We start from the raw sequence: 18,453 nt of genomic DNA on the forward strand, positions 1-18,453 counted from the left end.
TCCATATATATACGTTAGTATACTGTATTGGTGTTTTTCTTTCTGACTTATTTCACTCTGTATAATAGGCTCCAGTTTCATCCACCTCATTAGAACTGATTCAAATGCATTCTTTTTAATGGCTGAGTAATATTCTATCGTGTATATATACCACAGCTTTCTTATTCATTCGTCTGCCTGTGGGCATCTAGGTTGCTTCCATCTCCTGGCTATTGTAAACAGTGCTGCAATGAACATTGGGGTACCTGTGTCTCTTTCAATTCTGGTTTCCTCAGTGTATATGCCCAGCAGTGGGGTTTGATGGGTCATATGGCAGTTCTATTTCCAGTTTTTTAAGGAATCTCCACACTGTTCTCCATAGTGGCTGTACTAGTTTGCATTCCCACCAAGAGTGTAGGAGGGTTCCTTTTTCTCTGCACCCTCTCCAGCATTTATTGTTTGTAGACTTTTTGATAGCAGCCATTCTGGCTGGCATGAGATGATATCTCATTGTGGTTTTGATTTGCATTGACTTGATAATAAGTACTTTTTCATGTAACTTGGTCATCTGTATGTCTTCTTTGGAACATTTTCATTTTTAAGTCACATTACTTTTTGGTATTGACTTGTCTGAGTTCTTTATGTATTTTGGATAGTAACCTCATATCAGATATATGATTTGCAAATATTTTCCCCCATTCAGTTAGTTGCCTTTTCATTCTGTTAGTGGTTTCCTTTGCTGTGCAGAGGCTTTATAGTTTAATATAGTCCTGCTTGTTTATTTTTGCTTTTTTGCCAAACTCCCCAAATCATCACCAGGACCAATGACAAGGAAGTCGCCACTTACGTCTTCTTCTAGGAGTTTTAGAGTTTTAAGTGTTACATTCAAGTCTTTTAACCATTTTAAGTTAATTTTTGTGTATGGTATAAAATAGTGGTCCAGCTTCATTCTTTTGTGTGTGGCTGTCCAGTTTTTCCAACACCATTATTGAGAAGACTCTCCCTGTCATGTATTCTTGGCTCATTTGTCATAAAATTAATTGACCTTATATGTGTGGGTTTATTTCAGGGCTCTTTATTCTGTTTTGTTGACCTATGTGTAAAATTTGCCATCTTAATCTTTTTTATTCAATAAATATAACTTGTCAAATGGTCTCCCTAAAACACTTCCTCCAGAAGCCCACTCAGAAGGCGTCTTGTTGCCTGTTTCAAACCAGATAAATTGCTTCTTTGCTTTTGCTTTGTGGTAGACCCCAAATGGGCTTTTCCTGGTAGCTCAGCAGTAAAGAATCCACCTGCAATGAAGGAGTCACAGTAGACATGGGTTTGATTCCTGGGTGGGAGAAGATCCCCTGGAGGAGGGCATGGCAGCCCACTCCAGTATTCTTGCCTGGAGAATCCCATGGGCAGAGGAGCCTGGCGGGCTACAGTCCACAGGGTTGCAGAGTCAGACATGACTGAGGCAACTTAGCACGCATGCGCACACAGACCCAAAATACAGGAAGATAATTGCCCATAGGGAATACTTCTTAAAGGTTCCCCCCCTCCCCTAAACTTTAAATTCCCCCTGACTTCCCAGGTGACTCAGTGATAAAGAGTTTACCTGCTAATACAGGAGATGTGGGTTGGATCCCTGGGTGGGGAAGATACCCTGGAGAAGGAAATGGCAACTCACTCCAGTACTCTTGCCTGGGAAATCCCACAGATAGAGGAGCCTGGTGGGCTGCAGTCCACGGGGTCTCGAAGAGTCGGACACGACTGAGCGACTTTACTTTCACTTTTCACTCTGGTGCATTGGAGAAGGAAATGGCAACCCACTCCAGTGTTCTTGCCTGGAGAATCCCAGGGATAGAGGAGCCTGGTAGGCTGCCATCTCTGGGGTCGCACAGAGTCGGACACGACTGAAGTGATTTAGCAGCAGCAAACTGGATTCTTAATCAGCATTATCTCATGTCTTGCTAAATCGGTTTCTTTGATCATCTTCCCCATCTTGGTAACTGACAATTCCATCTTTCCAATTGCTTAGGCCCAAACTTTTAAAATAATAATTGATTCATCTTTTTCTTTGACACTCTGTAAACAGACTGTTAGGAAATTCTTTTGGCTCTGTCTTGGAAATATATTTAGTATTGGACATTTTGTACCATCTCAATATTATCCTGGTCCCCATCTTACTTGGATCATTGCAGTAGCATTTTAACTGGTTTTCCTACTTCTCTCCTTACTGGCTGTAGTAACTCAGAGTTACAGTGTTAAAATATAATTCAAATCTTGTTATTCCTCTTTTCAAAACTCTGATCATTTCTCATTTCAGCCTATGTCCTTAAAATGACCTGTAAAACCCACATGATCTCATCCCTGTTATCTCTCTGACCTCATCTTGTTTTTTCTGCCTTACTCTGCTCTAATCACAGTGGCTTCTTTACTGCTTTAGGACACAGCAGTCATGTTACTTCCCCAGGGCCTTTGTACTTACAGTTCCCTCTGCCCGAAGCCTCTTCTCCTAAATATCCATGTGTCTTACTTCCTTCTCTCCGTATTTTTGCTAAGTTGTCTCGTTGACCTTATATGACCACCCTGTGAAAAATCATGTTGCCCCTGTCTGAGCACTCCCTATGTTTCTTCCTTGTCTTGCTTTTCTTCATAGTACTTTAAACTATTTGATATATAACACATATGTATAGTTAATCTTTTATTTTATTTATAGTTTATATTTATTTATATTTGTTTTACTCTTTTTTGAGTTTATATTGTTTTCCTCAAGTGAAATGTAAGCTCCTTGGTTGGAGGAATATTTGCCTGTTTTCTTCACTGTTACATCTTTAGCTTCTAGGTGAGTATCTGGCAGGTAGTGGGTATCAATGAATATTGTTAAATGAAAATATTTTAACTTTAGTTTTTCTTACAAGGTTAACAAATATCATAAGGCACATGTCAGTGAATCAGCAAGATTTAGATCCAGATAGTACTACAGATGTGGAAGATGTTGCCGATGCTGAAGAAGAACTTATTAAAAAATGTGAAGAAATGTGGAAAGATATGGAAGAAGTAAGTATCAAGACATAAAAGTGATATACTAATTAATTACTGTAAGGTTGAATTCCATTTCAGTAATAGGCTTAAGAAAGAATTACACTGGTTTCTGTAAGCAATTATGCATGTGTGCAGTTGTGTCCGACTCTTTGTGACCCTATGGACTGTAGCCATATGTGACCCTATGAACCTGCCAGGCTCCTCTGTCCATGAGATTTTCCAGACAAGAATACTTGAGTGGGTTGCCATGCCCTCCTCCAGGGGATCTTCATGACCCAGAGATCGAACCCGCATCTCCTGCATCATCTGTATTGGCAGGCAGATTCTTTACTGCTGAGCCACCAGGGAAGCCTGAAAGCTGTTATATTATATGATAAATACTTACATATTTTTTAGACTTATAAGCATTCATTTTAGAAATTTTATACTAGATGAGCTGTAGAAAGAGAAAAAATTATGGCAGTCCCTGCCCTCAAGGAGATTATCATCTAATGCAGGTAATCACAAATTATAATATGGTGGTAGTTTAAAGATTATACTTAAGAGGAGTACTAAGCCTAGCCTGAAAGTGTCAAAGATAGCTTTCTTAAAGAGGAAATAATACTGAATTCATTTCAAAAGGATAAATAGGAGTTAGCCTGTGAAAGTGGGAGAGGTATACAAAGTATAAAGAACAAAATATATAAATGTTGGGAGAATTTAGAGAACTCTAAGTAGAATAGTATGACATTTAAATTAGGAGAAGAAGGATTTGTAGAGTGAGACTGGAGAGGTAATTAGGGGCAAGCACATGAAGGATTTTGTTGAATGAATATTATGGGGAACTATTAAAGGATTATAAACATGAAGTGGCATTATGAGATACCTTGTTTGAGGAAATAACTCTGGTGGTATTGAAGAAGATGGAATGTAGAAAAGTGAGACTACAGAAGGAAAGAATATTCAGGAGGCTCTAGTAGTGGTCCTGTAAGAAGTACTAAAGCCAGAGTCTTGTCATTGCGAATAGAAGAATGGATTCAAGAGGTACTAAGAAGATTGGACTTAAAGGACCTGGAGGTTAATTGTTGTGAAATGGTGATGGGGAATTACAGATAGTTTTAGGTTCCTAGCTTGGGCCATTGAGTGGTTAGTGGTTTTTATTTTCCAAGACAGAGAGTAGAAAGGGTAAGAAGACTTTATACTTAATGGAGTTTGAGTGAAAATATGAATTAATTTAGAAAATTTGATTGAATTATTTGTACATTTCTGAGTTAATGAGATAGAATCACTCTGGTGCACTATAGTATGCTTGTAAAAATTTGTTTTACTCAAAATAGTGTGATATATGATATGAGCCATAGACATTTTTTTACATCTTATTCCCAGTAAAATTTTACATTAAGACAGGTTAATGGTTTTTTTATTTTTTTCCTTTTTAAAAAACTATTATTTTTTAAACATATATCCTTGATACTCTGTGATTACTGAATTTTTAAGGTACTTCGTGTTGCTTTTGAAATATTTTCAATATAGAATTTTGAATTTAAAAAGTAACAAAACATTTTTATGGAAAAGTATTGCAACTAGAAATAAGCACAATTAAAATTTAAGTTGCCCATATTTTTACTTAGATATAATCACTATTAACAATTGTGAATTCTTTTTTCAATAGCATAGTAGCAATGTCTCCTGATGATTTTATTTTCTTATGATTTTAATTGTCTTCTTGTTATCTTTCTGTAGTGCTTTCCCCCTTGTTCTATTATTTCCCATTTTTCCATTATCTAGTTTCTAATTCACCCTAGCTATTTTTGGGTTTTTTATGCTCATTTTTTCATTCTGTGTTGAGTCAAGAGTCCACTTGTACTTTTGTTGTGTTCATGTTGGGACCTGTTTGGCTTCCTTCTTGATCCTCTTGCTTAGGAAGTAAGGATTTTAAAGATTGTTCTCATACATAAGATATTTGTATATTGTTTTAGAGGAATATTACATTGGTATAAAAGGATAGAGGAAAGAAATTGCCTATGGTATATACTGTGTGATTTGTTTTTCTTTACTTTTTAAATCAAGTGTCAAAACAAATTATCACTTACTGGAACTGAGACACTCACAGATTCAAATGCTCAGGTATGATTCCTTTTGTCCTTCCTAAAAGTAGAATACATTGTGTTTTAGGTACAAAATGTGTTTGTGTTTATGCCAAGTATAACATTTTTGTTACTACCTGTATACTTAATGATTTGGAAAATTTTCTTTTCTTTCTGATTTAAGAGAAATATTCTAAAAACTTTTTGAATAATCTGTTATAAGTAAATTCTTTATTATTTATGTTTTAACAACTGTGCATGCATTCAGCATGGAGTGAATTGCTCATTGGCTGCTATCGTGATACCTTGTTAAAAATTAGAACAAAGACTGTCCTATGTTGTGTTAGGTGCACTAGCCACAGTTATTTACTTTCTGTGTGGAATCTTTAACTAATTTTACCCTAAGGTTCATAAAAGGATTAAACTATTCATCTGAATAATCAAAGACCTATGGAATTAGTTTAGAAATACACCAGTGGTTCAGTGCAACAGGTTAAGAATTTAAAGTGTGGCAGAGATGACAGCGCAATCTTTGGGAAAGGGATGAATTAGTTAGTAAAGAATAGTGGTACAACTAGATATTCATCTGGAGAAAATAAAATTGGACTTCTGTCTTTTATTATAGAAACGTAAGTTCTAGATGAATTGCTATGAAAACCTAAGAAAAGCTGGAGACTGTGCAGTCTTGGTAGAGACAAAAGAAAATGGCTTGGCTAATAATAGAAATCTAGACATGGTAAAAGAAAATTTAGATGCATTTGACCATATAAAAAGTTAAAAATGTTTTTATAATAAAAACTCTAAGAACAGTTAAATATGCAAATAGTTCCAGTGAAAGTTCTCCAGAAATACTGGGAGCATGTCAAAAGACATTGGAACCTATTGAAGGCACTCAGCTGTCCGTATTTGGTATCAGGTGAGCATCAAAAAAAAAAAGGCTTCAGCTGATTATAACTATGAAAATATTAAAATCTATGAGCATAATACTCCTAAGTAATAAATGAGAATGAGTGAGAAAGAGACAAGGAAAATGCTAATTTGTCACTTTGAAAAGTGCTTATTACAGCAGATCTTTGAAAACTGGTCATAAAAAATTAAGTCATCTTTTGTAAAAAGGTTTGTATCCATCAATAAGTAAATAATGTTCTTTTGTACAGGGTAAAACTGAATTATATTTGGGAAATCATTGTATAATAAATAAATTATCTAGTTTCCTTGGGAAATGTGATTCTTTTCTTGTAGAAATTGAGACCTACTGAATCAGAATCATTAGTTAAGTTTCCTGAATGATTTTCAGGCAATAAGCCAAACATCAGTTTTGAGGGAAGTGCTTAGGTAGTGGTAAATAATCAGAATCCTGAGATAGTCAATAATAACATTATCCAAAGATTCCACAAAATGTCTTTTCCTATTGTATTGGGGGTCTCCGACATTCCTCCCAGGTTTGATGATTCTCTACAATTATTCAGAGGGCTCAATCTATAGTCATCATATTCATGACTGAGATAATTATTGCATTGAAATGATACAGAATAAAATCAGCAATGGGAAAAGAAGCATGGGTTTAAGTCCAGAGGAAACCAGGCATGAGCTTTCAGGACCCTTTCCCAGTGGAGTCACAGAAGACATACTTAAATACCCCAGTGAGTTGTGACGAGTGTGAAACATTGTCTACCAGGGAAGCTTATTAGAGACTCAGTCCAAAGTTTTTTGTAGGAGGTAGTTAACATAGGCCGGAGAAGGCAATGGCACCCCACTCCAGTACTCTTGCCTGGAAAATCCCATGGACAGAGGAGCCTGGTAGGCTGCAGTCCATGACGTCGCTAAGAGTTGGACATGACTGAGTGACTTCACTTTCACTTTTCACTTTCATGCACTGGAGAAGGAAATAGCAACCCACTCCAGTGTTCTTGCCTAGAGAATCCCAGGGACGGGGGGAGCCTGGTGGGCTGCCGTCTATGGGGTCGCACAGAGTTGGACACGACTGAAGTGACTTAGCAGCAGCAGCAGCAGTGACATAGGCACCCTTTTGCCTGTCAGTTATCAAAATACCAGACTCTTAGGAGGAAAGCAGGTGTTCAGTATAAATTGTATTTTCTCACAGTTTAGGCACAGAGAGCCACTCTTGTCAGATTGGTGGGAGCCTACTTAAGATCCAGGTTCCTAGATGCCAGGGGCCAACCTTGCAAGCAGGCCTTTAAGGATAATTTCAAGCTTGCTTAGTTTATTCTCTTCAGCATATCTATTCATTTCAAACATTCAATATTAAAGCTCAGTCCATTTTCTAAAGCAAGAAATTAAATGGGAAAATGGTAGGATTTCTCAAATTTTTTAAAAATCACTTTAGAAATACTACTTTTTTCTTTGTTAGAAAGGGTTTAATTTTATAGCAGTATCAGATGTAATTTGCGTATTTGCCTTAGCTGGGCTTTAAAAGGTAAGAGCTGAGTTTCATCAGTATAGTATGAGGTTGAATTATATTTTTTAATAGGTTAAAAAAACGAGTGTCGGTAACTTTATGTATTTTGATCTAATATTTTCAGGAAAAGTGATATAGAGTCCTTATCATTTTGATAGTTTTGCCTAGTTTAAATTTAACTTTTTAAGAATTTGTTATGCTTTTATAGTAATAATAATAATTAGCATTTATAAGTGACTTTATAGTTCTCAAAAACTTTTTTACATTGTTAATTATCTCTAAGAAAATTATGTTATACTCTTCTTTGGTAAAAATTTGTAATACCTACAGATGCATTTTTATATAATTAAGTAAATCTTTCAGAGACTAGGTTTTTCCATCTGACTATTCAACAGCCAATGTTATGATCAGGAGTAGGGTCTTGAAGCTTCCTGATCTGTATTTTAAAAATTGATTAAACAAGAGTACTTGAGGGACTTCCTGGTGGGTCAGTGATTGGAATTCGCCTGCCAATGCAGGGGCTGTGGATTTGATCTGTGGTCTGATCTGTGGGTCCAGAACTAAAATCCCACCTGCTGGAGCGCAACTAGACCCTCGCACTGCAGCTACTGAAGGTAGTGCACTGTCGAGCCCAGGCTCAGCAACAAGAGCAGTTCCTGGTCCTTGCAGCTAGAGTAAGCCTCAGCAACAAAGAGCCCACGCACCACGGCAAAGCAAAGCACAGCCAAAAATAAATACGTACATTTTAATTATTAAAAAAAAAAAAGTACTTGGTAACTTTTTAATATAGTTATTACAGGAATATTTATTGCATTTTTAAAAATATTTATTTATTTTTTTTTAAATTTTTTACTGTGTTGGGTCGTCTGCTGTGTGAGGGTTTTTCTCTAGTTGTGCAGAGCAGGGGCTGCTCTTTAGTTGCGATATGTGGGCTTCTTGTTATGGTGGCTTCTCTTGTTGTGGAGCATGAGGTTGTAGGCACACAGGCTTCAGTAGTAGTGGCTTGAGAGCTCTAGAGCACAGGCTCAGTAGTTGTGACACATGGGCTTAGTTGTTCCGTGGCATGTGGGATCTTCCTTCACCAGGGTTTGAACCAGCATTCCCTTCATTGCAAGGGGAAGTCTTAACCACTGGACCACCAGGGAAGCCTCCCTATTGCATTTTTGAAATGTAAGTTTTTGATCTATTTGTCTACCTATAAAAATTATGTAGAAGAGATAAAAATGTTCTGAAATTTAAGCATGTGTTAGTCACTCAGTTGCGTCTGACTCTTTGCAACCCCATGGACTTTAGTCTACCAGGCCCCTATGTCCATGGGGTTTCCCAGGCAAAAATACTGGAGTGGGTTGCTGTTTCCTTCTCCAGAAATTTAAGCATACATAGATGTCAATTTTTTGGTCTAATCTGGCAACAGATTTATCACATAGATTTGTAATTTATCAAGATTAAAATGATTGGAATCACCTAATATCAGAAACATTTATTTTAATTTAATTTATTTTAACATTTATTTTAATTTTAAAGGGATATACAATTTACAAACTTCGGTATAGTAAAACTTTCTTTGTGTGTGAATGTGTGATTTGTGGAATAAGTCTCATTTTATAATTGTTTTTTATATATGTATTTAAACTTATTTTTAACTGCTCAGTTAAACTAGTTGCAATTTTGCTAAAAAGGCATAGAAAGAGGAAAAAAGCATCTTTCAAGCAAATTTGTCTTTAAAAATTGGCAAGAAATAACATTTTTTTTTTAAAGAGAATAAACTTAATGTACTTAGTTGTTTTAGGTTGAATGCTGAAATTAGAAATGATCATTTTTAGGACTGTATTGCTGCTATAATGGCAATTTATAGGCTATAATTAATGTGATTTAAAGGAAAATTATGTTGGGAGTAATAATTTTTTATAGTTTAGATGGCTGTTACATTAGCCACTTATTTTAGGGACTTGTATTAAAGTATTAAGACTGTTTACACATTTATCTATGAATAGATATGAATATTCCATAGGAAATAACTTTGTTTTATTCTCTTCTTTTTTTTAAATAGCTGTCATTATTAATTATGCAAGTGAAATGTTTGACTGCTGAACTTAGTCAGTGGCAAAAAGAAACTCCTGAAAGTAAGATTCTTAATTTTAGATTTATATTTTTATAAGCAAATTAATGTTGAATTAATTTAATGATCACAAGAAGAATTCAAGATGTATTTAACTTTCTTGAAATTGGTCTAAATTCCATTGCTATAAGGAAGTCACCTTATTTTTCTTTTTTTACACACAGAATTTCATACTTCTTTATTATTATAGATGAGCATGTCTGCCTCACATTAGAATATAGTAATCTTGATTATGCAGACTTTATTATAGCCATCACTTTATCCTCATAGACACTATTTTATATGTTCAGTAGAAACTGTATTGTTTCCTAATGAATGAAACTTACATAGTGGAAGAGAGAAATTATTTTAGATACTTGCATTAAAAGCTACATAAATTTTATGTTGCCTTTTGATTTGTCCAACAGTATTTTTGCCTTTAGTTGAGAAACAGAAAATTACTTAAAAATCTGTGGTTATAATACCCAGCTAGGAGATATTTTTCTGTTATTAAAGATTGCATTCCTTTAAGTGGTATGTCTGTCTGTATTCGATCTTCCATATGGATTGTGCTCTCTTGTTTCGTTTAGGTCTTCCTTCTGCTTTCTTCTACCCCTCTGTCTCCTTTCCAACTTTCTTTGTTTCCTCTCCATTTTCTTCCAGTTATCGGGATTCTTTTTTCTCATTCTCTTCCTAAACAATTTTATCTGCATTCTTGTTTTAAACTATCTTGTTTTAAACTAAACTATTAGGTTGATACAAAAGTAATAGCAGTTTTGCAGTGTTGAACCTTGCCATTTAATATTGGAATATAATCTTAAATAAATGTGGTTATGTTATACATTTAATGCACATTTCTAGCTTTATGGGTTTTTTTTTTTTTGCTAATGGCATTACTTGCTGCTTATTTTACATTTATTTTAGACTAGAGAAATGGTGTTAGACAAAAAGGAAGTTCTAGTGATTTTTCTTATATGAGTTCAGAATGGTGATGAAGCAGCAGAGATAACTTGGAGCATCAACAATGCATTTTTCTCAGGAACTGCCAATAAACGTATAGTGAAGTGGTGGTTCAAGAAGTTTAGCAAAGGAGATGAGAGCCTTGAAGATGAGGAGCACATGGCCAGCCATCAGAAGTTGACAACAACTCGTTGAAAGGATCATTGAAGCTGATCCTCTTACAACTACACAAGAAGGTGTGGAAGAACTCAATGTTGGCCATTCTATGGTTGTTCAGTATTTGAAGTAAATTGGAAAGGTGAAAAAGCTCGTTAAGTGAATACCTCGTGAGCTGACTGAAAGTAAAAAAAAAAAAAAATTGTTGTTCTAAGTATTTTCTTACTGTATGCAACAACAATGAACCATTTCTCAATCTAATTGTGACGTGTAATTTTAAAAGTTGATTTTATATGACAACCAGTGATGACCAGCTCAGTGGCTGGACCAACAAGAAGCTCCAAAGCACTTAAAGCCAAACTTGCCCAAAGAAAGGCCATGGTCACTGGTGGGTCTGCTGCTGGTCTAATCCACTACAGCTTGCTGAATCCTAGTGAAACTATTACATCTGAGAAGTATGCTCAGCAAATTGATGAGATGCACTGTGCACCTACAACTGGCATTGATCAACAGAAAGGGCCCAGTTCTTCTCTGTAACAGCACCTGACTGCACAGCACACAACCAGTGCTTCCAAAGTTGAATGGACTGGACTACGATGTTTTGCCACATCCACCATATTCACCTGATTTCTTGCCAATGGACTACCACTTCTTCAAGCATCTTGACAACTTTTGCAGGGAAAACAACCAGCAGGAGGCAGAAAATGCTTTCCAAGAGTGTCAAATCCTGAAGCCTGGATTTTTATGCTACAGGAGTAAACTTAACTTTTTTCTCATTGGCAAAAATGTATTGATTGTAAATGGTTCCTATTTTGATTAATAAAGATATGTTTGAGCCTAGTTATAATGATTTAAAATTCACGGTCTGAAACTGCATTTACATTTGCTCAACCTAATATTATGTTCATGCCAATGTCCACCATTGTTTTATGTCTTCACTACCACCTTTTAATTTCAGCACCTCTGATATGTATGTATATACAATTGTGATTTTAATTTACATTCAACCTTATATCTTGTTGCCTTCTCTAGCATTATATTGGGCATCTCAAAGACCGCTCATACTCTGCTATTAAAATGTTGGTGTTCAGTGCTTTTTGCTTCTTACTCTATATGCTATTTCAACATTATATTTTTATATAAATATTATTTTTATTATTATTTTTTTATTTTATTTTTTTATTATTTATTTATTATCCTATTTTAATGTGTTATATCTGTATTAATGACTTCTATATTAGTTTCTTAGTGCTGCCATAACAAAGTAGCATGACCGAGTTGCTTAAACAACAGAAGCTTTTTTCCCCCCTCACAATTCTGGAGGATAGAAGTCCAAGATCAAAGTGTTGGCAGGGTTGGTTTCTTCTGAGGCCTCTCTTCTTGACCAGTAGACTGCCTGCCATCTTCTTCCTATGTCTTCACATGGTCACCCATCTGTGTTCTAATCTCTTTGTATAAGCCATTCATAATGGAGTAGGGTCCACCCTGTTGACCTCATTTTAACTTAATTATGATCTAGCTCCAATACAGTCATGTTTTGAGGTACTAGAACTTAGGACGTCAAAATATGAATTTTGGTGGAGTGGGAATGGATGGAAGGATAGGGAGAGGACACAGAATTTCCACAGCTTTCATGTCTGTATATCCATAGCAGACTTCTCTGTAACATCACACTTGTATATCTCTCTACCTTCCAGATGTCTTACAATCTTACATAAAGACCTTGTACTGCTAACACTGAACACACTGACTTGTTGGTCAAATACCCACCTTGCCTAAGTTTGTGAATCCCATAGGCTGCCATACTGGAAAGAGTTTTAAAATCTTTATATTCTTAGAGCCTGCCATATTGGTTGAAAAATTTGTATGAATATGAAGTGCTACTTTTAGTCACACTTGTCAAAAGGGACATTTTTAAACTTTATATTCTTAGAATCCTTTTCATTGTATAGCTATCCCGGGGCTGCCTATAGTTAGTCCTATTTAGTTCTACAGGGCCTATGAATTACATAGCTCTTTTCTGTTAGAAACCCTCTAGCATGGAAGAAAGCTTAGGAAGTTTCTGGTAGCGTATCATTTGAGAAATTTTAGTAATACTTTATTAGGAAAAGTAAATTAAGTATAAGAATTGAACTTTTGTAAGTATAAGGATTTGATTTTGTTGTATGAAAATAGAATATTAATTTATATTCACCAGACTGGCAGAATTTTTAGAAGAGTTTATAATATTTTTGCTGTTTCGTAGTCATTGCTTCCAGAAAATTAAAAAAAAAAGAATCTAGCATCCTATTTTAAAATTCAAAATACACATTTTCTTCTGTGAAATCTTTCTGGGAATCTATCCCACAGAAATGAAAGAATCAATGTATAAGGACATAAATAAAAGAATGTTTCCTGCATCATTGTTTTTTGAGGCTAAACTCTAGACACAAAGTCAGTGCTTGATCAATAGTGAAATTGCTCAACACATTTGATGAACTTACCCTGTGGAATATTATGCAGTGATTTAAAATTATGAATTTGACTTACTCCTGATGAATATACAGGATTTCCATGTGGGTTTAGTTGAGTGAAAATAAGAGTAATGTGTATGGTATGATCTCATTCTAGTAAAACTGGGAATGACAAAATTAATCATCCTTTGTTTGTATATGTACAAATATGCATAGACTGTATACATTGGATCTATGTTTGTATGCATAGAATCATTTAACCAGCGAGAAATATTTAAGAAACACACTGTAGAATATTGATTTTGTTTTTGATGGATTGGGAAAATAAGAGAAAAAGGCACTGAAAACAAAATGTGAAAATATGACATTTGTCTAATGTGATATATAATTTGGCTATATATGCAAAGGTGTTAAATAAAAATGTTTATAAAAACTGAATACATCTCATAAACATTCTATTGTATATAAATGAAAAGGGAAAGCAGTATCTTAGAAACTACAAAATCAAATTCTTAATTTTTGAGAGATAACTAAGCATATGTATAATTTTTGTTTGTTTTGTTACTGTAGTGATTCCCCTGAATGAAGAAATTCTGGTAACATTAGGAAAAGAAGAGGTAAGTCACTGAATGAATTTGTAGTAATCCAGAATAGCTTATGACAAAAAGTGTTTTGGATAAGTTCATGCCATAGCAAGTGAGATGAAACTATTTTAAAATTGTATTAATTATGTTTTATTGAATAGGATTCTTCAGATTATTTGAATTTTGAAATATATAAACTTTACTCTTGTATTTAATTTTTGTTGATTAAACTTCATAATAAATGCTAAAAGTTTAAATATAACTAAATGATTATACATAAACATCTGTCCTTAAAGCCTAACATAAAGGTCAATAAAGATGTTTTTTAAAGCATCAGTTTATTAGATCAAAGTTTAGGAGGTAAGATAGAAGCAAACAAGAATTTTAAACAAAGTTGTAGAGCATTGAAATAGATAAATATCTATATTCTTAGAGACAGAATCTGCCAAATAGAACTGAAGAAAGGCTTTGTATTTGAAGGAACCTGGTACTTGAAAATTCAGGGTTCAACTGTAGAGCTTAAAATAAGATTTTTTTTAAAGTAAGAACAGACCTCTAGGCCTTTTCTCTCTTTCTTGCAATCAAGTGGCTAACTTTCACCCACACACCTGAAACTGGAGGTATGTTATATGAAGACATTAAACTATTGAGGCTTTGACCTCAGCACACCAGGTTTAATAAGATTGGTATGAGGTCGAAAGTCAGAAAGTTCAAGTTAACATTTTTAATACTGTGTGGTGGAAGTACCAGCTCCTTCCCTTGATCTATCTACAGGGCTCCCTTGTTGTTGTTAAGTTGCCAAGTTGTGCCCCAGTCTCTGTAACCTCATGAACTGTACCACACCAGGCCTTCCTGTTCTTCACTGTCTCCCTGAGTGCTCAAACTCTTGTCCATTGAATCACTGATGCCATCCAACCATTTCATCCTCTGTCACCCCCTGCGCCTCTTGTCCTCAATCTTTCCCAGCATCAGGGTCTTTTCCATTGAATTGGCTCTTCACATCAGGTGGCCAAAATATTGGAGCTTCAGCTTCAGCATCAGTCCTTCCAATGACTATTCAGGGTTGATTTCCTTTAGGGGTCCTACAGTATGGTATAAAAGTAGCCTCAAACTGGAGTTAAAATAACCTCTGGAAAATGTAATGGCCCTAGAAAAAAGGTCTATGAGTATTAGTACAGGGGGGTTCCCAGTGGAAAGCAGGATGGATGTTCATCAAATAGTAATTTATGAATGGAGTTTGTTTTTGAGCTTTAAATGTGAATTACCAAATTTCATTCAACATAGTGTTGGAGGTCCTAGACTCAGCAATCAGTCAAGAAAAAGAAATAGAAGGAAGCTAAATTGGAAAGGAAGAAGTAAAACTATCACTGTAGATGACATGATATTATACATGGAAAATCCTAAAGACACTACTAGAAAACTACTAGAACACTTCAGTGTATTTGGTTAAGTTTCAGGATACAGAATTAATACAAAGAGATATATTACCTTTCTCTACACTAACAAGGAACTAATGTAGACATGTAAGATAGTCCAGAAAGAAACCCACACATTTTTGGTCATTTAATCTACAACAAAGGAGAGAAGAATTCACAATGGAGAAAAGACTGTCTCTTCAGTGAGTGGTGCTGGGACATCCATAAATAAAAAAATAAAACTAGAACATTCTGTATCACCATATACAAAGTAAACTCAAAACAGATTAAAGACAGAAAAGTAAGACCAGAAGCCATCAATCTCCTAGAGGAAAATATGGATAGAACACTCTGACATAAATCGTAGCAATGTTTTTTTAGCTTTGTCTCCTAAGGTAAAGGAAATAAAAGCAACAGTAAACAAATAGGACCTTATTAAATTTAAAAGCTTTTGCACAGCAAAAGAAAACATCAACAAAATGAAAAGGCAACCTACTGAATGAGAGAAAACATTACCAAATGCTATGACTGATAAGGGGTTAATATCCAACTTATATAAATGACTTATACAAGTCAACATCCAAAAAAAAAAAAAAGCTAGGATTTCCCTAGCAGTCCAGTGGTTAACACTGCATTTCCACTGCATGGGGCCTGGGTTCAGTTCCTGGTTGGGGAACTAAGATCCTGAATGCCACATGGAAACAATCCCCCCAAAATAAAAACAAGCTGATTAAAATGATAATAGCTCACGCTTGTCAGTATTACTTGTCAAAAAGAATACAAATAACAAATGGTGAGGACATGGAGAAAAGGGAACCCTCAAACACTCTTGGAAACATAAATTAGTGCATTCTCTGTGGAAAACAGTAAGGCAGTTTCTCAAAAAAACTAGACTACCATATTACCCAGCAACTCCACTCCTGGGTATATATCTGAATAAAACAAAAATACTAATTCAGAAAGATACATGCACCTCATTGTTCGTCAGTTGAGTCATTCAGTCATGTCCGACTCTTAGTGACCCATGGACTACAGCACACCAGGCCTCCCTGTCCATCACCAACTCATGGAGCTTACTCAAACTCATGTCCATCGAATCAGTGATGCCATCCAACCATCTCATTCTCTGTTGTCCTCTTCTCCCACCTTCAATCTTCCCCAGCATCAGGATCTTTTCAAATGAGTCAGTTCTTCACATCAGGTGGCCAACGTATTGGAGCTTCAGCTTCAGCATTAGTCCTTCCAGTGAATATTCAGGACTGATTTCCTTTAGGATGGACTGGTTGGATCTCTCTGCAGTCCAAGGGACTCTCGAGAGTCTTCTCCAACACCACAGTTCAAAAGCATCAATTCTTCGGAGCTCGGTCTTGTTTATAATCCAGCTCTCACATCCACACATGACTACTGGAAAAACCATAGCTTTAACTAGACAGACCTTTGTTCGCAAGGTAATGTCTCTTGCTTTTTAATATGCTGTCTAGGTTGGTCATAGCTTTTCTTCCAAGGATCAAGTGTCTTTTCATTTCATGGCTGCAGTCACCATCTACAGTGATTTTGGAGCCCAAAAAAATAAAGTCTGTCACTGTTTCCATTGTTTCCTCATCTATTTGCCATGAAGTAATGGGACCAGATGCCATGATCTTCGTTTTCTGAATGTTGAGCGTTAAGCCAACTTTTTCACTCTTTCACTTTCATCAAGAGGCTCTTTAGTTCTTTGCTTTCTGCCATAATGGTGGTGTCATCTGCATATCTGAGGTTGTTGATATTTCTCCTGGCAATCTTGATTCCAGCTTGTGCTTCATCTAGCCTGGTGTTTCGCATAATGTACTCCGCATATAAGTTAAATAAGCAGGGTGACAATATACAAACAGCCTTGACCACTCCCTTCTTGATTTGGAACCAGTCTGTTGTTCCATGTCCAGTTCTAACTGTTGCTTCTTGACCTGTATACAGATTTCTCAGGAGGCAGGTAAGGTGATCTGGTGTTCCCACCTCTTTAAGTGTTTTCCATAGTTTGTTGTGATCCACATAGCCAAAGGCTTTGGCATAGTCAGTAAAGCAGAAGTAGATGTTTTTCTGGAACTCTGTTGCTTTTTTGATGATCCAGATGTTCAAGCTGGATTTAGAGAGCTTTCTTTTTTCTAATACAGGCTTTTAGTGGTGTAAATTCTTATCTGAATACTTCTTTTGCTTTATTCCAGAAAGTTTAATCTCACTTTTATTTTCAAATAGTTTATCATAATTTCTTATTTTTCTGAGGATTGTGTTTTTGACCCATGGATCATTTGCAAGTGTATTTTTAGCATCCAAATTTTCACATTTTTCAAATAAATTATTTGATTATTAATTTAAGTCCGTTATCAGTGTTGTCTATATCATACCTAAAAATGCCATCCCTGCTCCTCATTTCTGTACTCTTGCTTTGACCTGTTTTTACAATATCGTATTTATCCCTTTCTGGAGTTTCAAGTTTGTTTCTTTGTTTGGATTCCCCTCTTTGTTCTGTTCACTTTTGCATCCCTGACTCCTTCAACAGTACCTAATGTTAACAATTGATCAAGAAATATTTGTTCAATGAGTGATACTCATCTGTGTCTGTTTAGTATAGTCTCCTTAGAAAAGAGACCTAATATGCCTGGTTACTGAAAATTTTCCATACAATTGCCTTTCAGTATGAAGTTGCAATTTATTGCTCAAAACCTCTTATATTTTTTAATTTAACAGTGCAATATTACATAGAACGTAGTACCTGGTGTATATTTCCCTTTCAAAGACTTTTTTGCTAGCCTTTTTTTGCTGTTGATTTCTGAATGTATATCCTAGTATGTAAATTTCACTATTGTTCAGACATACAGCTATCTACAAGATTAAAGATTAAACAATTAATTTTAATTATTTTGTTCTAGTTCCAAAAATTGAGACATGATCTTGAATTGGTGCTATCTACTATTCAGTCAAAAAATGAAAAATTAAAGGAAGACTTAGAAAGGTATATTTATATCATAATTGCCATTAGTCTTTTATATGTATTGAATTAGCATTAATGTTTTATTTGACTATTGTTTGTTTTGCTTTTTCATGTTCAAAGGGAGCAAAAATGGTTGGATGAACAGCAGCAGATACTGGAATCTCTTAATGTACTACAAAATGAATTGAAACAGCAGGTTGTGACATTTTCTGAATCAAGGTATTGATTTTGTGTTCTAGGTTTTCAAAATAGGAGAAATTATTTCCTTTTTTATGTTATATGAAATGCATAGATGAAAAGCAGGTGAATTTTACCAGAAATT

General features: G+C 35.2%; 1 protein-coding gene across 4 annotated transcripts in view; it reads left to right on the forward strand.

Annotated features, from left to right (window-relative positions):
* CENPK (centromere protein K) overlaps positions 1–18,453 on the forward strand; it is a 32,898-nt gene that overhangs the window by 1,906 nt on the left and 12,539 nt on the right. The window contains exons 2-8 of one of the 4 annotated variants that reach the window (XM_043887357.1): positions 2,724–2,812; positions 2,889–3,027; positions 5,062–5,118; positions 9,548–9,620; positions 13,735–13,781; positions 18,070–18,152; positions 18,252–18,350. In XM_043887357.1, coding sequence (XP_043743292.1) covers positions 2,911–3,027; positions 5,062–5,118; positions 9,548–9,620; positions 13,735–13,781; positions 18,070–18,152; positions 18,252–18,350 — 476 coding nt within the window. In that variant the 5' untranslated portion in view covers positions 2,724–2,812; positions 2,889–2,910. Of the gene's footprint in view, positions 1–2,723; positions 2,813–2,875; positions 3,028–5,061; positions 5,119–9,547; positions 9,621–13,734; positions 13,782–18,069; positions 18,153–18,251; positions 18,351–18,453 lie in introns of all 4 variants that reach the window. The other 3 variants (XM_043887356.1, XM_043887355.1, XM_043887359.1) reach the window with 3 other exon arrangements.

This window comes from Cervus elaphus, chromosome 25, assembly GCF_910594005.1.
Source record: "Cervus elaphus chromosome 25, mCerEla1.1, whole genome shotgun sequence".
NCBI classification, from domain to species: Eukaryota; Metazoa; Chordata; class Mammalia; order Artiodactyla; family Cervidae; genus Cervus; species Cervus elaphus.